At 51.4% G+C, this 21,131-nt stretch overlaps 1 protein-coding gene across 50 annotated transcripts in view; it reads left to right on the top strand.

Annotated features, from left to right (window-relative positions):
- Positions 1-21,131, top strand: part of Celf4 (CUGBP Elav-like family member 4) — a 277,295-nt gene that overhangs the window by 201,664 nt on the left and 54,500 nt on the right. For 28 of the 50 annotated variants that reach the window (XR_003835446.1, XR_003835444.1, XR_003835445.1 and 25 more), the window contains exon 3: positions 16,696-16,774. Coding sequence is in view for 42 of the 50 variants with exons in the window: in XM_021150168.2 (XP_021005827.1) it covers positions 16,696-16,774 (79 nt within the window). In the remaining 8 variants the exon portion in view is untranslated. The remainder of the gene's footprint in view (positions 1-16,695; positions 16,775-21,131) is intronic. The other 22 variants (XR_003835449.1, XR_003835443.1, XR_003835447.1 and 19 more) reach the window with 1 other exon arrangement.

Raw genomic sequence — 21,131 nt, 5'->3', positions numbered from 1 at the left:
TGTGTGTGTGTGTGTGTGTGTGTGTGTGTGTGTGTGTGTGTGTAAGGCAGGTGAAATTTGATCCTCTCTCAACTGGGGTTGTCCCGTGTGGCTCCAACATATCTCCATACATATTAGTGCCGCATTAGTTATTATTTGACCTCCTCCCCGACAGCCCATGATTTCCCAGAAGGTTCTGAGATGGGGAGAGGGTGGTCATACAGGAGCCAGCAACAGGGATCTCACTTCTCTCTGCTTGGCCTGTGCTCTCTACAATAAAGGGTAGGAAGTACAGTGCAGAGGCCAGGGCAGGGCAGACATGCCACCTCGTCTTGCTACTCCTATCTCCCAGGTGCCTGTCCAGCCCGCTGAAGCAGGGGCTCTTCCCACGGGCACAGCAGCGATTGAAAACAGACCAGGATCACTGACCCCACATTCTTGGGCTCTCTGAGCATTGTGCTCTGCAGCCTGAGCATGAATGCTTTGTTGGCTCTCGGGACTGCTGGCAGTGAGCATAAAGCCTTGGGGGAATGCAGTGCTCCCTCCCCCACTTCCCCCCACCGTGTGTGTGTGTGTGTGTGTGTGTGTGCGTGTGTGTGTGCATGTGTGTGTGCATGTGTGTGTGTGTGAAAGGGCTGCAAGGACAGGAAAGGGGCTGGCAGGGCAAGCACCTCTGCTTTCAGCCCTGTTAGGTGATGCCTCAACCCCTATTATTCACCATGGAACCCAATCAGGAGTCTCAAAGGCATTGCCTTCCCGGTCTCTCAAGAGGTTCTCATTGCCATGGCTACTGTAAGCCATTGTCTACAGAAGTGCAAGGCGTATCTCGTACTCACAGTATGGGGGTGGAACACAGGGCTGTGGGTGGTGTGGGTGGCTGCTCCCTCAGCCTACTTTCAATGTGAATGTAGTTGATAGAGCAGTGAGCTCACATCATGGAGGGTGCCCCATCCTGGAGGGCACCATGAAGCTGCTTTCTGAATTGTGGGTGATAGGATTAGACCCCTTCATCTTCTCTGAGTCTGTGACTCCCGCCACTGACCTCCCTATCAATAGGGACACACTATGCAGGATTTTGTCTGACAAAATCCAGCAGACTATATACACAGATCACAAGCAAGCCCTGGTCTAGAGAGGATCCTGACCACTGACAGCTGCCTTCTGCCCTGTGGACAGGACTATGGGAGAAGACATTCAGCTCAGGGGCACGTTTTGAATAGATAAGTGGAGAAGGGGCCAGCCATCAGCCCATGTCTCCTCTGAGCCCTCTTGCTGTTCCAAGACTGGTCCATGTGTCAGAGAACCTGTAGCTCTTGAGGTCTCCCATTCCCATGGGCCCAGAGCCTCATGGGAATATCCTGCTGCTGTGTCTAGAACCCCAAATGTCATTTTCCTTCCTCAAGGGACCCCAGCTCAGTCAGAACACCATTTATGAGCCTCACCTCCTGGCATTTTGGACATCAAACTCGTTCCTCAGCCCAGGTGCTGACTGGGTTACAGAAAGCTTTCCCGAAGCCAGGAATTAAAGAAAAATGTGCCCACACTCACCAACCTCTCACAGGCTTGGCACCAGAGTGAGCATTAGGAAGGTGAGAAGTCCTTGGCTCAGCTGTCACAGGGATCCACCACAGGTTCTTAAGGGAGAATGGGGCACAGCGGGGCTAATGGAAGATGATGCATAATTCCATGTGAGATGCATTGCACGGAGGAAAACCAGGAACACAGAGTCCTAAGTCACCAGGGGCACCAAGCCTGGTGGCGGCTGCTCCTTGGAGACTCAGTGCTAACTCTGCCCCTTACTCCTGTTCCCTTGCCATGTGTGCACACCCAGGCTGTCCTGGGAGTCGGGGAAGATGCTGAAGCCCCTTGCCTGTACATGAAAATAAGCTAGGCACACTTGCATACACATACATGGGTGCTCATTTGCCTGTGTGATAAAAGTCCAAACATCCAGGCCCAGGTGAGAAGTGTTCTGTTCCCTAGGTCCCCAGGAGAGCCACCTTCCAGCCAAGAGTTCCATCTGAGGGACACACAGTCCCCCTCCCTACACAGAGGGAGTGGCCTAGCCTCAGGGAAAAATTTATCATCATTATCCTAATATCATCTCTAGTCTCGGCAGTGGCAGTAGCTAAAGAAAATACCAAAGCTTAAGTCGGGGCGCAGGAGAGAAAGTCAGGAGATAGGAAATATGATTTATGACGGAAATCAATGCAATCATAATACTTCGTGCTTATGAAATTGGGCTGTGCCTCCTGGGCCCACACAGGCCCCGTTCGCTTCAGCCCTGTCTGTCACCAGAGCTGGGGAATCTGAGAATCCGGGTGGAGAAATCTAACTGGTACACACTGCCTACCTCCTTTCCAGACTTCCTTGGTGGCAGTAGGGGTTCAGGGTACTGTCCAGTGGAGAGGGGAAAGTGGCAAGTGACATCAAACTGGGTTCCCAGCTCTTTGCTGGTGCCTTGGCCTATTTGGCCTGTACTGTTCTGGAAACCACTCACGCAGGAATGGCAGTTGGGATAACACGAATCCTCAGTGAAGGGGGGCATGGTGCCTCAGTGACTGGGACGAGGTAAGCTGCCTGCTGTTGCCGAGCTAGCCTCAGTAATCTCTCAATATTACAGGGCCAGGTACCAGGTAACAGCTTATTGTAAAGGTTAAAGTAACTGCCAGGGAAGAGGAGAGACACAAGACTGGGCTCCACCCAGAATACACCCTATCCAGCACACAGCATCTTCCCAGTAGTGCTACCCTGTGAGCTAAGCCACACTTTGTGCAGGCAATGATGTGCGGAGCCGGCGGTAACTATGGTAACTGTGGAAGTAGTGATGGTGGTGGTGATAGGTCATGGCAGTGAAGACCATGAGCGGTGGCTATAATGTGGCAACACCAGTAGTCACGTGTGTTTCCTGTGGTACACGTGTTGCTCACAGAGCTGAGGGCAGGTAAGACATGCTGACTCTGTGGGAAAGGCCTGAGGTCAATATCATTCCCACTTCCCAACTTTTCTAGAACTGAGGCAAAACATTTACCCCCTAGTCCAGTGACCCGGGAGAGCCTGGGGTCACATATTCTTTTTGTACATCTGGGCATGAACATGTTTATACCCCTCTGCTTCAGAAATCTCTGTGCTCCTTAACAACTCATTTGAGCTAAAGATAAGGGCCAGTGGACAGTAGAAACATGACTTTCAGGTAAATATTGATCACCCGTGGTAACACCTCACATGACAGAGGGCTCCTCCCCTTGAAGGCCCCTCGGCACAAGGCAGGGCTTAGGGCAATGGGTACCTGAGTGAGCTAATGCCGTCAGGGGCAGCTAGTTTGTGGCTGCCAGTGGCTGAACTCAATAGCAGGGAAGAAAACAGACTCCAGGAAAGAGGTATCTGGAGGGTTGCTGGGGCTCTGGTGGGTGGGGCTTTGCTGAAGGGGAAAGGGAAACAGAGTCCTACCAGGGGAATCTCTGGGACCAGGCATCTCAAGGCACTTTCGTTTTTTGTTTTGTTTTGTTTTGTTTTGTTTTGTTTTGTTTTGTTTTGTTTTGTTTTTCGAGACAGGGTTTCTCTGTATAGCCCTGGCTGTCCTAGAACTCACTTTGTAGACCAGGCTGGCCTCGAACTCAGAAATCCTCCTGCCTCTGCCTTCCAAGTGCTGGGATTAAAGGCGTGCGCCACCACGCCTGGCTCTCAAGGCACTTTCAATAGGGCTGAAGGGAAAGCAAGTCTAAGAGGAGGATTAGGGTGTGAATTCTCCCAGCATCTCCTTTGCTACCGGACACTAGAGCTCTGGCCACTCTTACCTTGTCCCTCATCAGGTGCCCACACCACTGTCAGCCGATTTCTAATGGAAGGTGGACAGGGGTGACATCTTAGAAGCAAGAAGGGCTGTTAGCAGGCATTCCTTGGACAGGCCCCAGATAAACTGCTCATCCTACAAGCAAGCATCAAAAGGGTAGGTGGGCCAGGCAAGGCCGGGCAAGGGAGAGACGGTGAGATGGGGGTTGTAGCTCAGAACCTGAGGTTACAGGGCAACCCAGCAGCTGGACTGAGGGTCAAGGTGATTGTGCTGGTATTTCGAAGGGCATCCCGGGGCCAGCACTTGCCTTGACAAGACCTCAGGAGCTCAATAGACTTTCCAAACCTAATTAGTGTTTAATGGTCTGGAGAGACACGGCATACACCGTCACTGGCTGCGCGATGGCCGTGCTGTCCAGCGGAAGGTTCTTAATTAACCTTTAAAAAGCCAATCTGCTGGGCTGCCATGGGAGGTCACACACCTGTCACCACTCGAATGCTCACATCTAAGGACCACACTGTCCCATGTGTGATTCTGAGGGTGATACTAACCACTGCCTAAGAGCAGGGTCTGGGAGGTGGAGTGGGAATGTGAGTGCCTGTGGCTGCTGGCCTGTGACCAGCGTGGTGAGGAGACATTGATGGGTAATAAACAGCGGAGAGCAGGCAAGAGGGAGGCTCGGATGCCTGCTGCTTTCAGGAAGTGTGCTCTGCCCAGCTCCTCCAGAGTGGCCGTAGTGAGAGCAAGCAGAGTGGGCAGCCTAAAGAGCCAGGCCCTGTATGTGGGCACAGGGTTCCCTGAGTCTTCCAGCTGTTTCTGGCTCATAACTATCCTGCCTGAAGCAGATGTGAGACAAAGCAGGGCTGGATTGATGGAGGTGGAGGGTTGGGTTCTAATCTCAAAAAGCAGAGGTTTTGGAGGGATCCACTAGGCCTTGTGTACTAACAGTGAAGAGTGGGCCCCAAAGGCTGGGAACTAACCATGGGGACTGTCTGGCTTTGGGCTGGAGAGCATGCCAGGGAGAAGAGCTAACTGGCAGCCAGCATGTACCAGGGGCAGGGGCAGAGCAGCAAGATAGAGTTTAGGACTGCCTCACAGGGCTGCAAGCCACGTAGACTCTCCAAAGAGGAAGGAGGGACAAGACAAAGGGCCAGTGGCACCTACAAGAATCCCAGAGTTCAGACAGGAGGAAGACATGGTCCTATCTGGACAAAGGTGGGCCAAGGAGAGTCACGAGACAGCTGGAAGAAAGACACAGTGCAGACAAGGAGAGAGCATAGCTCCTTACCATTGAATACACACTCTACCCATATACCATGTGTACATCACACACATCCCATACCACACCTATGTGTAGAATCACTCTCTCTCTCTTTCTCTCTCACTCTCACTCTCACTCACACACACACATACATCAAACACACTTATATGCACATTGCTTACAGATCTATTGCCACCCCCACTTTGCTCCACTCACCCAAACATGTGCCCCCACCCTTCTGTAATCACCTGCCCCTCACCCCACACTCCAGTTTACATACACGCTTATACTTGCACTCAAGCCTGACACACTTGCAAGCAGTGCCCGTGACCCAGAGACCCTGGCATGTTCCAGAAGGAGGGCCGTGATCGATGCTTATTAATGAAGCTGCCCCGGAGATGGCTAATTGATGGTAGTGTGCGGCTGTTGTCTGGAATTTAACCTGATTCATCATTTAGCCTGTTGGAGGCTGGAGAGCTGTGTTAATTAATGCCAGGAAAACAGGCTTGGAGGAGCTGGGTGCAGGCTCACATTAGAACACTGGAGCACAGGGGCAGAGGGAGGGAGAGGGAGAAAAAGAGGGAGGGGGAGAGAGAGGAGGGATGATTAAATCAGAAGCCCAGAGACAAAACAAATTTCAAAAAGCAAATGCCGCTGCCTGCTGTTGAGAGATGACTCAGGTTTGCGCTTGGACGACATCACCAGATTGTGGCGTGGGGATTAAGAGCAATTTCCTCTTCATTTGTCATGTGCTTCGTGTGGGCTTTCTCCCCAGGCCTGTGCTGAGGCTGAAGCCTTGGGAGAGAATTAAGAGGGTTCAGGCTTAGGGCGGAAGTGGAAGAAACCCGGCTGGGGACAAACCTAGTAGGATGAGGGAACGTGAGGGGGAGAGGGGCCACTCGAGGCACAGAGCATGTGACTCAGTTCAGAGAAGAGAACGAGGACGGAAGGAAAGGGACAGATGACACAGAAAAGGGTCTTTGTCCAAGTCCCTGGGCCTGATCCTACCGCTTTCTCATGCTTACTCTGCTAGCTTGTTCAGGAGGCTCCGGATTTAAATCTTCAGAGGCAGTAGTAGCAGTGTGGGCTAGAACATGTCAAATGAACTGCAGGGAGCCCCTGTGAAGGCTGGACAGGCGTCAGTCCTAGGCCTGATGCTTGGTTGAAACGAATGTGTTTACAGGGATGTGTTTACAAGAAAACACTAAGACCTTAGCTGTGAAGAACTGCTCAGCCACAGGAGCACTGCCTCGGGAGCACTGCCTCAGGAGGCAGCATCAGCTGCAGCAGGTGAGGGGACGTGAAATAGATCCACATTTGGAAGTGGAAAACTTGGCCTCCCTGAATACTTAAGCTAGCCCCCATGGTCCCGAGACTGCCAGACATTCACACTCGGTGGAGAGCTCCCTGCCCCAGGCATCTACCTATATCCACCAGTCAGAATGAGAGGACTTTCAAAAGCTGGTAGCTGGTCCCTGCCTATGCAGGTCTATCTGGCCATCAGGATTGGGTTATGATGCTGGGCTGTGGGCAGAAGTATAAAGCCCAAGTCATAATTGCTTCAGAAAAATAAAAACATCAGGAATCAATTAACTAAGGAGGTAAAAGACTTCGACATTGAAAAAATTTAAAGAGGAGAGAGAGGGGAAAAAATGGCATGTACGTTCACACCTTTAATTCTAACCCTCTGGGAGTCTGAAGCAGAAGGAATGCCAAGATGTCAAGGGTAGCCTGGTCTAAATAGTGAGTTCATGACCAGCCTAAGTTCCACATTCAGACTCTATCCCCACAACTACAGTAATCATTGACCTCAAGGTATCCTGTAGCGCCATAGTAGCAAACCTGTAAGGTATAAAAGTAGACACACAGTAGCCTGAGGAGATGCTCTGGGCAATAAAGTGCTTGCCACACAGGCATGAGGACCCGAGTTCAGGCCCCAGCACTTACTGAAAAGCCATCTTCTAATGGCATGGGCTGGTAATCTTAGCATTCAGGAGGAAGAGGCATGTTAACCCCCGAAGCTCACTGGACAGCCACATCAACAAGCCCAAGGCACAGTGAGGTCCAAGACTGTAGCAGAGTGTTAGCAGCTTTATTCTTCTAAAGACTGGACAGTGAACAGTGGTGTGGAAGCAGGGATCACGGAACAGGCCCTGCCCACAGAGGCACTCAACTAACCCTGGGTAGATGAATGAATGAGTGAGCGAATTAATGAATCAAGTTGGTAGTTCATTGAAGAAGCAGGCATACATGCTGATAGACTAAGTGGGGAGGACAAAGCTGAAACAAGAGCAAAGGGTAGGCTCTGGGATGGGATGAATAGTAAGTACCACATGTCTCTGGCACCTTGCTTCTTGCTCACATATGGCCTTCCCACCATAATCTCAGACTTTCCCCCATAGAATCAGGGAGAGCCACAGGAGGGCAGGAGGGAGAGGATGGCTTTAGGACACTGTGCTAAGAGTTTTCATTAAGCCCCATCCCCCTGCATCCTAGCAGGGTATGCCTTTAAAGGGTTAAGTAACTGCTGTCTCCGAGAGCAAGTATACTGCAAAACTAGGATAGAAATCTGGGCCTGGCAACTAAATCAGCGCTGCTTTCATCCAGAACTATGCATCCAGTGTTCTTAGCCATCAAGCACCCCCACCCTAAAGAGGGTTAGTGACCCAGCCTGGCTGCGCAGCTAATTAGTTTGGTTTCCACGGCAGCAGTGCTTAACTGAGACTGTGAGGATCCTCCTACCTCTGCCAGCACAGCCCTGATGGATGGGCCGGAACAGTAAGAGGAAGATGGACAAGGAATTCTTGGCACTGGGGGACTCAGAGTCTTGACAGGGACACATGGTCACTAAAACCCAGCTTTCTTAGGGTCAGAGACCCATAGGCTTCATAGTGGCAACCTTCTACTTCTGTCTTAGCCTAGAGAAGTGTAAGTCACAAAGACCCCTCCTCTCCTCATTAGATCATGGAGGTTCAGGGGACAATGGACATCAAACACTGGAAGGTCTCCTCTGTACTGGAAGCAGCAGTGGGCTTGGTCTGGACCTGTCATGGAACCTCTAGCCAGTCCAGAGCCCAGGAGCAAGGGGAGAAAGCTTCCTTCTAGCCCTTTAGGTGAAAGGGCATAGATTTTATACATAAATTCCAGGCAAAGGTGGAGGAGAAGGCTCAGAGAAGGAAGAAGAGAAGGAGGAGGGGGAAGAGGAGGAGGAGGAGTGGGAAGAAGATGAGGGGGAAGAAGAAGAGGGGGAAGAGGAGGAGGGGAAGAGAAGGAAGAGGAGGGGAAGAAAAGGAGGAGGGGGAAGAGGAGGAGGAAGAGAAGGAAGGTAAGCAGACGGAAAGAGTGTGGGTAGCACAAGTCACCTACCAACGGAACAACCTCCCAGTGCTGCCTGCTGTTGCTGGCTGGACACTGTAGAGCAGAGAAGCCTGTTGCATAGCAACTGCCGGGCAGCCTGCTTGTAGGGCTGGACCAAAGAGGATGTGTAGGCTGCAAAGGGGGCTGCTTAGACTAAGAGCTCTGCATTCCACACATAATCTTAGTTCCTTTGCCAGATTTGGCCTGGGGTGAGGGGTCACTTGGGAACCAAGAAGTACATCTGTGCCTTGGGATAATTAATCCGTTTGTCTAGCACTTTCCTGGAATCAGCTCTGAACTCCTTCCTACCTTCCCACAGAATTAGATGGGGCTGGATACCAGAGAACAGTGGCCCATCTTGCTCTAAGCATCTGTCTGGCATCGTGCAGGCCTCTTTGAGCTCATTCCACTCCATGCACTTGCTAAAATATGTCCTGGTGGGAATTTGTCTTGTCTCAAACAAGCAGGCACCACCCAACCCATAGCAGCGCCCAGGCCCTGCCAGGCTTAGCAGACACAGTGACTCTCCTCACTCTCAGAGTTTGTGAGTGTCCTTCCTTCCCTTTGTTATTCCTATAAATTCCCCCACATGCTCCCTAACTCCAATCCCACCCACTCTGAAAGTTTAGGTTTCAGGAAAGAACAAAGGATCTTATGTCCACTATGAGGTCACAGAAAGTTCTGGAGCGTGGGAGTGACTTACTTGTCACAGTTCACACTTGTCCTGCCCAGGTGCCCAGCTCCCACCACATGCCTGACTTCCAGGTCCTCTCTCACAACCAGGAGGCCCATTCTGATGATAGGATCCAGCCATTCCCCTCCCCCCCCCAGGCAATTAGAAGTTCTACTGTGGTCCTTGACACCCAACACCATTGATAGTGCAGAGCAAAGCATCCCAAGTAAGCGATGCTCAGTGCAACCAGTGTGAGGGCCAAGGAGATATCTTGTCAGCAGTGTTTGCCATGCAAGCCCTCAGACCTGAGATTGATTCCCAGTGCTCACATAAAATGCCAGGCTTACTGAAGTGCACTTGTAATCCCGGCACTGGGCGGGGGGGGGGGGTTGGGGGTTGGGGGGGTGAGCAAGAACAAGAGGATTCCAGGGCTTACTGGTCAACCTGTCTATCGTCATCACTGAATTCCAGGTTCAGTGAGAAACCTTGTCTCAAGCAATGCAAGAAGGCATCCTATCTTGATCTCCCGCAACTCTACACCACACTACACGGTAATGTGATCACAGGTCTAATCAAGTGGACTCAATCATGGAAGGCTTGCAAGAAGTGGAGGCAACACCTTAGGATTTGCTTTGTAATAAAGAGAAGTAGTAGGGGGTGAGGGAAGAAGGAGGGGCTTGCACACAGAACAGCGACCCGGACTCAAGCACTTTGCCCAAGCAATATAGTAGGGGCCTTAGTTGGCTGGTCAAATGAAGAGAGGGGTAAAAGGGGGCAACGATCTTGACAGAGCTGATGTTTCTCGACTGGACAACCCTCAGGTGGTCCCTTTGGATCGGGAAGGGGGGACAGAAGTAAGATTTATTTTTAAAATATCTTGTCTGGAGGGCTTGCATTTCAATGGGCTCTAGATTTGCATATTTTAACAATAACCCTGTTTTTCTGTCTGGTCGTACTGCTGGCTGTCTCTCTAAAGGACGATCACTGCTTCAATAAACCCTTCCTAATCCGAAGGTACAACAGGGCTGCTCAGCTGGAGGGCAGAGGATTAACAGGGCCTTTCTCTTTGGTCTGGAAACAAGTCTGAAGGGTGGGTGACCCACTTGCAGCCTCTGGGCACTTCTGCCAGGCCCAGGAACTAGGCTGGTGATCCTACTTGAGAGAGGCCTTGGTCATCCATACGATGAGTATGTTAAGTCTTGTGTGTGTGTGTGTGTGTGTGTGTGTGTGTGTGTGTGTGTGTGTGTTCAACTTCAGGTTTCATTCCACAGAACACTGTCCACCTTAGTTCAGTTTGACAAATCAAAATGTTTCTATGAGGGATTTTATTCATCTCTCCACCCTAACCCTCTAGCTCCCCTTGCCCCCGCCATTGAAATCTTTCTTCTCAACAAGCTCCCCCCTTTCCCTGTACTTTCAACAATGCAGACTGCTTCAGAGATCCCTGTGTGGACCTTTTCAGGGCCTGTGGTAATATTCTCTGCCCTTTTCCAGTTTTAGCGTATGCGAAGCTGAAGCGAAAGCAGCTTTGGATTTTGAGACAAGGTCTGTCACTGGTCTGGAACTCACCAATTAGGCTAGGTTGGCTGGCTAGGGAGCCCCAGAAATCTGCCTGGCTCTACTTCCCCAGCACGGAGACTGATGGAAAGCACATGCTGCCATGCCCAGCTTTGTTACATGGGCTCTGTGGATCCTTCTCAGCCCCTCATGCTTTAATGACTGAGATACCTCCATGTCCTCAGTATGTCCCAAATATTCACTGTCCCTGCCGCCATGACTAGGGCCTGGATGTACATCAGAAAAAAAATGGCTGTGGGCCTTCCCTTACAGAGTGAAGGTAGACATTAAACAAACCATAAAGTCTGGGACCAGAACATTCCATCAATGCCATAAAGCAATGAAAAAAAGGATGATGAACTTCAAAGGACATCTGATATATATTGCAGGACCAAAGGGTGAAGCCTCGAGAACATGGGAGGCATAGGAGGGAAAAAGGTCATCAGGCTGGGTCCCAGGTAGCCCTGGAAATCTGTATCCTGACAAGGGCTCAGCTGCCCTGGACAAGCCGTGGTGGGGTACTGTGGATGCCACTGGGGTGTCCATAGTCAGGCCTCAGCACTGGTGAAAGTCACATTTCCTTGAACCTCCAAGCTCCTGTCTTTGGAGTGAACCATTGGCAATTCATTAGGAAGGCAATTAAATCAGTACGATATTTACAACAAACTACAAATGATGCACACAGATGCTCCTGTCTCTCTCCTTAGAGCCTTCCTCCCTGGGGCAGTGGAAGCCCCCAGCAAGGACCCAGCACTGCCTCCAACTCTGCCTGAACCTGGGATGTGCAGCCTGGGAATCCAAGCCAGCAGCAGATGAGATCTTGACCTCTTGGCAGATTTCAGCAAATGCTCTTCCCATTCATGTGTTAGCTTCCTTATGTGTGTGGTGGTAAAGCCCAGGGCAGGCAGCGTAGCTAGCCATACACCTTTGTTCCCTGAGAATCTAAGGGGGAGCTCTGTTCTCCCACCATAAAGGATCTACGTCATGGCTGTCATCTGTGACAATCAGCAGTGGGCAAATTATGGGGATCAGAATAGAGCACGCGCAGCTTACAGCAGTCCAGGGTGGCTGGCCTGTGGCTGGGCTGGTCATATCCCAGCTGTTTGTGTCTTTTTACACCAATAATGAACATGTCCCAGGAGTAGCTTACCACACATTAAGATCACTTGTCCCATTAAGATGCTCTTCATCTTCAACCCAGGAAGTACCTGGGGCTCAAGGACTGCCAGTGGGCAGGGGGGACACAAAGGGCTAGCCCTTTGAAACCAGGCCAACTACACTTCTTTCTATTAGCCCAACACTGCAGGGCTATTTCTGCCCACAGACACGGGAGCAGGAAAGGCTGATCTTGCCTGCCCTGTAATGGGTACTACTTTCCTGTGTTCTCTGCTTTCGTATTTCATCATGATACCCCCAGACAAAGTGAATTCTTTAAAGGCAGCCGTTATATGGTACGCTACTAATCACGCATGTGCACATGCATGTGTGCACGTGTGATACATGGATGCTCAGTCAAGAGGTTGGGTCTGGAGGTACTGGCTCCTAAAAAGGCCTCATGACCTAATGAGAAATGATTTCCCTGTCGTCGGGAAATAGAATAATTATACAAGAGGACAGTCCCAGGTCACCTCCAGAATTGGGTTTCAACAGCTGTAAAACAGATCCCCATACCAGCCTTCAGGGAGGACATTGCTGCCGAAAGTGGCAGTTTCTTTTGCTGGTGACAGAGGACAGTTGATTGCCTGAGAGACCCCTGGATGTCTAGGCTGGCCCTGCTCTAGACATGGTATCCATTCCTGTCTGATGAACCCCTCCTTTTAAAGGTTGGGGAGAGCAAGTTCGCACAAATAAAACCCTGCTCTCACATGGATCCAGTGAGCAGCCCAGCTGGCGACAGGAGACACCGGATGTTAATCAGAGTCGGCTTCCTGATGGGTGGTGCCCTGCACCCTGGCTCCCAGGGGTCAGGCAGCAGAGACCTATGAGGAGCAGACGTGGTGGTGTGCAGCAGAGGGAAGAGTGTAGGAGGAGGAGGGGGAGTCAGGAAAGAGCCTGGTCTGTCTGTCAGTCTGTCTGCCCATCAGCCACAGGGCTCTGCCTATACAGAGAGCCATGCCGGACAGGTGAAGCCTTCGGACCAGCTCAATCATCATATTTATTCTAATTGTATTGTAATCGTCCCCAAGGAGCCTGGTTCAAATGAGCTTGACATTATTAAAATTTTAATGCCCAGTTTTCATAGCTGAATGAATATTTAAAGGGTATGTCCCAGCGTACGTTATGATGATGAAGAAATTAATGGAATGTCTTGTTTAATGCATGGCTATGTGTTGATGCAAAGAGTGGCAGAGGGAGGGGCTGGGGGCAGGGAGACAGAGCTAGAGGGAAGGGGCTGGGAAGGAGCCATTTGTCTGCCTCTGTAAGGAGCAAAACTGGCCCTAAATCCTTTTCTGGTGAGATCAGCTCAGTCCATACATATTTCTTTCCGCAAAGCAGAACCAGGAGTTGACAAGGTTGGACCTGAGTGTGACAAGGGACAGGAAAGGGCCAGCTCCTTTCTGGTCCTAGCCATCTAGGCAAAGCTGGGGGAACTACCACACCCAAGCCAAACCAGTTTGCTCCCTCTGAGGGAGCTCTACCAGAAAAGAGACTCCTGATCCCCAGCAGTCTTCCCAGAGGACTGGCCCAGGGGCCTCTGGGCTTTAGGAAGCTGATCCTAAACCAGGGAAGGCTACCCCTGGCTGGGCTGACACACCCCTTCCCAGCCTGGAGGCAGGATCCAGAATGAAGAACGTCTTCAGAAAAATCCCATGTGGTGGCTTTCTCAGGGTACCCCACACTGTCGGGATGTGTGCATGGATGATAGAAAACCATGATGAGGTGGGAAAAAGGTAGGGACCAAAGGTGTCCTGAGACCCTGACTTGGGCTGGAGAATAATGATTGCCACAGTGTGGCCTTTGTCACTTCTTGTCATTCATCCTTAATTCCTCCACAGACTCTCTTCCTCTCCCTCTACCCTCCCCCACCACATCCTCCCCCTCCCTCCCTCCTACTTTCCCCTCCCTCTCTTCTGTCCTTCTGGCTTCTTTCCCTCTGCCACACCTGGCTCTGTCCTCTCTCCCCATCTCTGTGGCCAGACTTGGTATCTTCCACCAGGCCAGCTTGCTCTGCTCACACTCCCTTCCCTAAGGCAGCATCAGAGTTTGGCAATGCTGGGCCTATGGGATACGAGAAGCAGAGGAGAACAGCCTTCTTTCTAGACTCAGCCTCCAGAGCAGAACCTGCTGTAGGGAGGAAACCGAAAATAAGGACGTCTGGGCCTGTGTGTCCTGTGGCCACCCTGCCCAGCACTTGAGGCAAGCCCAGCAACGTTATCATAATCTAGCAAGATAATCCACGTAACAGCTATGGAGTCCTGAGCAATCTAAGCCCCCAGCCTCTTGCAATTGGATCCCACCCTCAAGGGTGCCTTTTATGAGGAAAAGGGTGGGTTCCCTGTAAGAGCCTTCTTTCACTCGTTTTTTCATGGGTCGGGAGTGTTCATCTTCTGGGGCTGCTGGGTACAAGATGCTTATGTGGTTTACCAAAATGTATTGCTGACTACCCTGGAGGCTGGAAGTTCTAGACCAGGATATGAGCAGGACTGGTTTTGAGCAAAGTCTTTCTTCCCTGAAGACGGTCACCTTGCTGTGTCCTCAGTGGCCTCTGTCTGCATGTGCGCCTATGTCCCCGTGTCTCCTAAGGACAGCAGCTGTGTGGGACTTGCCATCATTTCTTAGACCAATGTTACCTCCTTGATGCTCACTGTTTTCCCAAATATAATTATACTGAGGGCCACAGCTTCTCTGTATGAACGAGGGCTGCAAGACTCAGTCCACTCCAGGGACGGGGTCAGCCTCAACGAATGGCACAAGGTTGGGGTAGAGCACCGCAGGCCTGAGAAACGATCAGGAGGGAGATAGACGTGGAGATGTGGGCTGGGCATGTGAGGGAGGCAGGGAGCAGGAAATTTCCACACCAACAAGATTACACACAACTTGGTAGCCCGAAGAGCCTGTCCCAAAGTGTCCTCGCTACTTAAAAATTGTGTCTTCTCTGCATACTGTTTGTCCCTTCCTCCCCAAGTAACTGGGGTCCCTAATAGACAATCCATGCTGTCTGGTCTCTATGTCCATGGCACTCCTGCCTCTCCCCGTAGCATCCTAGTCAGGTTCCTCCCAGCAAGATGTAAATGGTCATCCTGACTGCAGAGAACTATCTGTTTGGAGCACACAAAGGCTAGAGAGATGGGGTGAGAGAAACCAAGGCATAATTGGGTTCCTAGGCTCAATCCTGCTAAGCCCCCAGATGGTGGAGGGGGATATTCCAGGTGGGTAGTCAAAAGTGATAGCTGGGGCTATAGCCCAGTGTTAGAGTACTGGTTAGCATGCACATAGCCTTAGGTTCAATCCCCAGTGAGCTGCTGAGCTCCAAGCAGCAAGTCAGTAGTGAATCGCCACCCCACCCCCAACCCCCCCAACACAGACACATACAGAGCCCCTCTCGTGTAGTGACATTCCTGGCTGGTCTTCTAGACACTAATATCCCTTCAATTTGAAAAAGACTGCTTTGTTGAGGGGGTCCAGCATCACCCTGTCTTGCTTCCACGGGCTGGCAGTTTGTTGTAATATGACAGCCCTCTTGTGGCTGGAGGGGCTGAAGCTTTCATACAAAGCACCTTTCTTTCACCCCCCTCCAGGGCTGTCAATCACGACCCGGTGGTGGCAAAGCAGGACAGCCTGGCCCCCAGAGGCCAGTCTTGCTGGCCTTGGCTCCTCCTGCCTCTCCTGCCTCTCCTTCCTTGTCTGCCCTGACTGTAAATCCTGCGTGCTGCCTCTGTCCTTCATTGTGTGGCTCTGCCCTTCCCCTGGCCTCAGCTTCACCTTGCTGAGTCACAAAGTCCTCCCTCCCAATGCCCAGTTGTCTTAACGCAGCCAAAACTCACTTCAAATCCTAGACTGGAAGGCAGAAGGCTGCTTGTGACTGCTGGTCCAGGCCCTGTAAGGGAGGGGAATTGGCAGCAAGGTGATGTGGAAGCAAATGCAGAAACAGCCTTTGCAGACTTTGCCACAAGGTAGCCTGGAAAAGCACGTGATGGTCTTTTGGCCTCGGCTTCTCTGCCTTTAAAATGGGGGTGCTTTTGCCGTTCTTCTTGCGTCTTGTGAAAGAAATGCAACTGCAAAAAGGGATCGGGGAGGGGCATACAGGAGAAACATGGGCGTCGAAGACATAAAGAATGTAGCATTGTGTGGTTCTATAATTTTTATTGTCTGAAATACGGCGGGAACCCAAGGCTGGAGAGACCACCCTCGTACCTCGGAGCTGGGGTTCAACCTGCTGTTTGAGCCACGATGCTTGGAGTTCAGAGACCTCTAGCGGCCAAATGTAGTATTACACCAATTCCAGGGAGAGGCTCGCGCAGGCACTCCAGTGCTCCAGTGCCCCTTATTTCCCACAAACAGGAAAACTGATGGTGTTTACTCCACCTTCGCAGGACCTCTTTGACTCCCATCGGGAACTCCAGCCTAGAGCTCCGTTCTAGACATAGAAGCGGGAACCATGTCCTCCGCCATCTCTGTCTCCCAGGCCAGTCTTAGAGATGACCAGGTCTGAAGTCAGTCCCAGGCAGGGTCCGGCTCGGCAAAGCCAGTTGTACTGAGGGACCCCAGCGCTGACCCACAGGTGTGCCTCGGGTAGAGGAGGGCTTTCCGGGTGAAGAGAGAAGGAATAGGCATGCTATCAACTTCAGATTCTGATTCTGTTATCTGGTATCGAGGCATTGAGAGTTATTCAAAAAGGGAAGAGCTTCTCCAACCCAGAAAGGCACACCTCCCCGACCCCACGTCGCGCACGAAATACTGGGCTGTGGAGAATGAGGTAGTGGGGGAAGATGGATGGAAATTTGAGAGGATGCCTTGCATGCCTCTAGGTGTGCGGGGGGGGGGGTCCCCAATGTGGGCGTGGCACTTGCGAACTTTAGCTCTTTGGTTCCGCTCCCTGCTCCCTGTAATGCTGTTCCCTCTGCTTTGTTGCAGATGAACCGGCCGATCCAGGTGAAGCCTGCGGACAGCGAGAGCCGAGGAGGTAGTAGCTGCCTGCGCCAGCCCCCTTCACGTGAGGGCCCACTTGTCTCTGACCCCCTCCCTTCCTCCTCCTTCCTTCCCACCTTGTCCCACTGCTGCGACTCCCTACTTCTTCCTCTTCTTGCTGCTCCCCCTCAGAACTGAAGGCTAGCATTGTTGCTCTGAATGACTGATGTGGAAAGACAGTATGGAGTGGCTAGGAGACAGGGGTCTGCTGGACAGAGGGAAGGGTGGTGCCTGTCTAAGAAACTAGGTGCCATGTAGGGGTTATCCCTTTACACTCTCTTAGGCAAATCCCCCTGTGATGCGATTTGAATCATAGACCACTGCCTTGCTAGGAGAGAACCAATGGCTGCAGTCTCGTTTAAGAGGGTTCAAGGCTATGAAGAAAAACACCTGAGAGGGGTTGTGGTGGGGCTGAGGGCCACACAAGGCAAGTACGGAGATAAAGATTGGAGACCTGGATGCAAACAGGCAGACAGGCATGTGGAAGGGGACAGAGAGAGGACATGGCTTTACCTACAAAAGCTCACCCCAGAACATAGAGCTCTCCAGAGATTGGCACAAGGCTGAGCACCCTAACAGGCTTACACACGTGTGCACACACACATACTCATGCATACTCATGAAAGAGATGGATGGGGGCTGGCGAGATTGCTCAGTGGGTAAGAACACTGATTGCTCTTCTGAAGGTCCTAAGTTCAAATCCCAGCAACAACATGGTGGCTCACAACCACCTGTAATGAGATCTGATGCCCTCTTCTTGTGTGTCTGAAGGGCAGCTACAGTGTACTTACGTATAATAATAAATAAACCTTTGGGCCTGAGCAAGCTGAGTTGACTGCGGAGTTGACTGGAGCAAGCGGGGCCGACCAGAGCAAGCAGGGTTGACTGGAGTGAGCAGAGGACCTAAATACAATTCCCAACAATCACATGAAGGCTCACAACCATCTGTACAGCAACAGATGTACTCATATACATAAAATAAATAAATAAATCTTTAAAAAAGAGAGAGATGGGTGGACAGGCAGGAAGGCAGATAGACAGACAGACAGATAAATAAATAGATAACCCAGAAGCTCATCCCTGGGAAGACAAAACATGTGGCCAGCCAGGGACATCTGTTACCAGGCAACAGTTCTCCTGGAAATACAGTGCCTCCCCACCTCAGCTCCAGGGTGATCTGTGCCCACCCTGCACGGCCCTATTTCTAGTACCGCCTAGATAGGATTCAAGCATGCTACAATGTGAACAGAAAAGAAGAGACATTGGTAGGGAATGCCTCCAGCATCAGGTCAGGCCTGTGCCACCCGGGCTCAGACTGTCCACAGCAAAGTGCCTTTCCATGGTACTGAGCACACTGCCTCACCCAAGAGAGAGAAGGAGAAACCTCAGGCCAAGGGAGAGAAGGGAGGTGTGGGCCCCTGTGAGGGTCCAGTCTGACATCCTTGGAAAGGAGGTGCTGTCATTTTTGCTTCTCACGAGGTATACCTTCAGTCCCCCAACTTCGCACTGACTGTATCCTGCCTGGCCTCAGCACTGAGCAATGCTCTCAGCTTCTTCCTCAGGAACGTGAACAAGCTCAGTCCGTGGTCAGACTCAAAGACACTTAAAACTCAAGGTAAACGCTCGTGTGACTAAATGTGGCACTGGTCCCAGTGATCTAGGGCTCCCAAACCATGCCCTTGAGCTCTCTGTTTCAAGCTCCTTCTTTGGCTCAGGCCCTTCTTGGCTTGAGCTTCAGGTCTTACCCAGCAGGGCTCAAACAGATGCCTGGTGCTTCCCAAAGGCACCTCATGTCTCAGGGCATGGACACACCTTACCTGATGCTCACTGAGGATCCTAGGACTCTGAAAATTAAGATGTAATGCACTCAGGCATCAAGGGCCTAAGTGAGCAAGGCCACGGGCTCCCTTCTCCCCACTCTGGCTCCCTCCTTGATGAAGGCAGGATCATGCCCATGCTCAGTGTCACTCAGGGCTTAAGGGTCTCTCCCAGAAATGGTCTCTAGAAGGCAGATCCAGCGAGAACGGGTGCAAGTCACCTGGGCTCACTCTCCCATATTCAAGAAGCTCTCAGGTGCCAGCATACTGCTTAGACAACCAATGCCACCAGTTATCCCAGAGAGGGACAGCCAGATAAGTTGGAGGAAGCAACATGAGAAAATGGTAATAAACTTGAAAGAAAGGGATCCCCCAGAGCTGGGGATGAACCAGGGTGGCACAAACAAGACCTTACCTAGAGAATCTCAGAGGGATGGGGCAGACCTGGCCCCAGCAGGTTCTCCAGAACAGAAGTGGGCGTGGGGCACTCCCCTCAGCCCCAGCCAGCAGAATGCCTGCTCTAATACTCTTCCCCCATCCCTTGCCTGGGAGGCAATTGCTCTCCAACTCCAAGCTGCTAACCTCATCGCCTTTCTCCCATATATCTCCTGTGCTGACACTTGCCCCAAGCCAGATTAATCAGCTCTTTTATTCTTGCTGCGGTGGAAAGGGAGGGAAGAGGAGAGCCAAACCTAAACATCTATCTATTAATTGCATATTCAATATTAAACAGGGAGATGGTCCTGAGTCAGCACTATCACCAAGCTGTTTTTTTTCTTAAGAAAGTTGGTTTAAAACAATTTAATATCCATTTAATATTTCTTATGGGGAAAGGGAGGGAAAGGAAGGAGGGAAAGGTGAAGATTATTAAAGGAATAAAGAAGAGAGGTGTGGAAAGAAGGGAAGTGTGGGATGGTGGAGGGGAAATGAAGTCAGTAAGGAGGAAGAGGTGAGAGGAGATGGGTTGGGGAGAGGATGTAACTTAGTGGGTAACGTGCTTGAGCGATGAGGTCCTGGGTTGGGACCCCCAGCACCTAACTAGAAAGCTGAGCGTATGTCTAGGATCCTGTCACTGGGTCATGAAGGCAAGGTGTGCAGACATAAGAGGATCTCAGGGCTTCCTGGACAGCCAGTCTAGCCAACTGGTGAACTCCAGGGTCAGTGAGAGACCCTGTCTTAAAACAATAAGGCAGAGAGTGTCTGAGGAAGGTATCCAGTATCAGCTTCCACATATACTTGCGTGAGCATGTACACACACGCAGACACACACACACACACACACCACATGCCACAATTTTTTTTAAAGAAAAATGTGAGAGAAGGAAAGAAGGAAGAGAGGAGCTTTGGAGAATGTGTGTTGGAGCCAAGAGGGGCAGGAAAGGACGTACCCCCAAAGCAGATGGTGATGGTGAGCCCTGATACCCAGGCTGCATCTTTGTCTCAACCCCAGCAGCTCTGCTCCCAGGCCACTCAGTATTCCAAAGACCTGGGACCTGGGATGCGCATACACCCCTGGGATCTCCACCCACTGCCTTCCAGGTCAGTCAAAGGACTTTGGCAGGAGGAGGGCTTCTCCCCCTACCCTGCCCACACTCAGGCACTTCAAGGGCGCATTTCTCATTCCACTTCTTGTGCTTCTAGCATCTCATGGTCACACTGAGGTTCTGGGAATGGACATGGACAGGTGTGGGTAGAACTGTGGGTGTAAGGGTGGCCTTCTTGCCTACAGAGCTCTGCTCGCCTCTGGTATAGATGAATTGCTTGGTTTGGGTTGACAGGAACCATAGCAGAGCTTTTTTTCCTTTTCTCTGGTGTGAGTTTAGTTCTGGCCACGTGAGAACCAGAGGGTCCATCAGAGCCTTTGGCTGACAGGCCTGGCTCTCCACAGTTCAGCGTTTCCAGAGGCCCAGCCTACCGCTGGCGGTATGGTCTTCGGAAGGAAGGCCTCCAGCAGGAATGTGAGGGAGGTTACAGTCTTCCAGGGCGTGTCCCACACTCCTCCATGCTTAGCTCTGGAGAAAGCTCACAGGCAAATAGACAAAAAAGTGGCCACCGCTATAGCAGAATCATGTCACTTAAAGACAGGGCCAGATTAAGCAACTGTCACCTGGCCTTTGGTTGGAACAGGTAAAGCCCACATTAAAAAGCCAGGCCAAGCCTCTCCTTACTAGCTGGGTTGTGTTTTCCCCAGATCACAGAAGGGAGGCTGAGAGGTAGCCTAAGAGAGCCTACCTAGCAGGACACCCCACGAGATCAGGGAAGTGGGTCAGGTGAGAGAGGCAGGAGGAGGGAGTTTCCTGACCATCCCTACCCTCCACCCCTGTTACAGGCCTGGAAGCAGACAGATTAAGGAGGGAAAGGGTCCTGAGCATTGCCTGGGAAGGAATACAGAGAAGTAACTCTGTAAGCTGCTACTGGCACAGCCCCAAGGAAGCTTCTAGAAACGAAGAATCTCCTTTTATATCTCATCTCTCCACACACACCACCCAACAAGCCTTGCAGAAGGATCTAGTTAGATCTGCTCCTAGGTGTTCTCTCTCCCCTCCCCTCCCCTCCCCTCCCCTC

The sequence above is a fragment of the Mus caroli genome, chromosome 18 (assembly GCF_900094665.2).
Source record: "Mus caroli chromosome 18, CAROLI_EIJ_v1.1, whole genome shotgun sequence".
NCBI classification, from domain to species: Eukaryota; Metazoa; Chordata; class Mammalia; order Rodentia; family Muridae; genus Mus; species Mus caroli.
The sequence above is the reverse complement of the archived record's forward strand: the minus strand, read 5'-3'. Positions and strand labels throughout refer to the sequence as shown.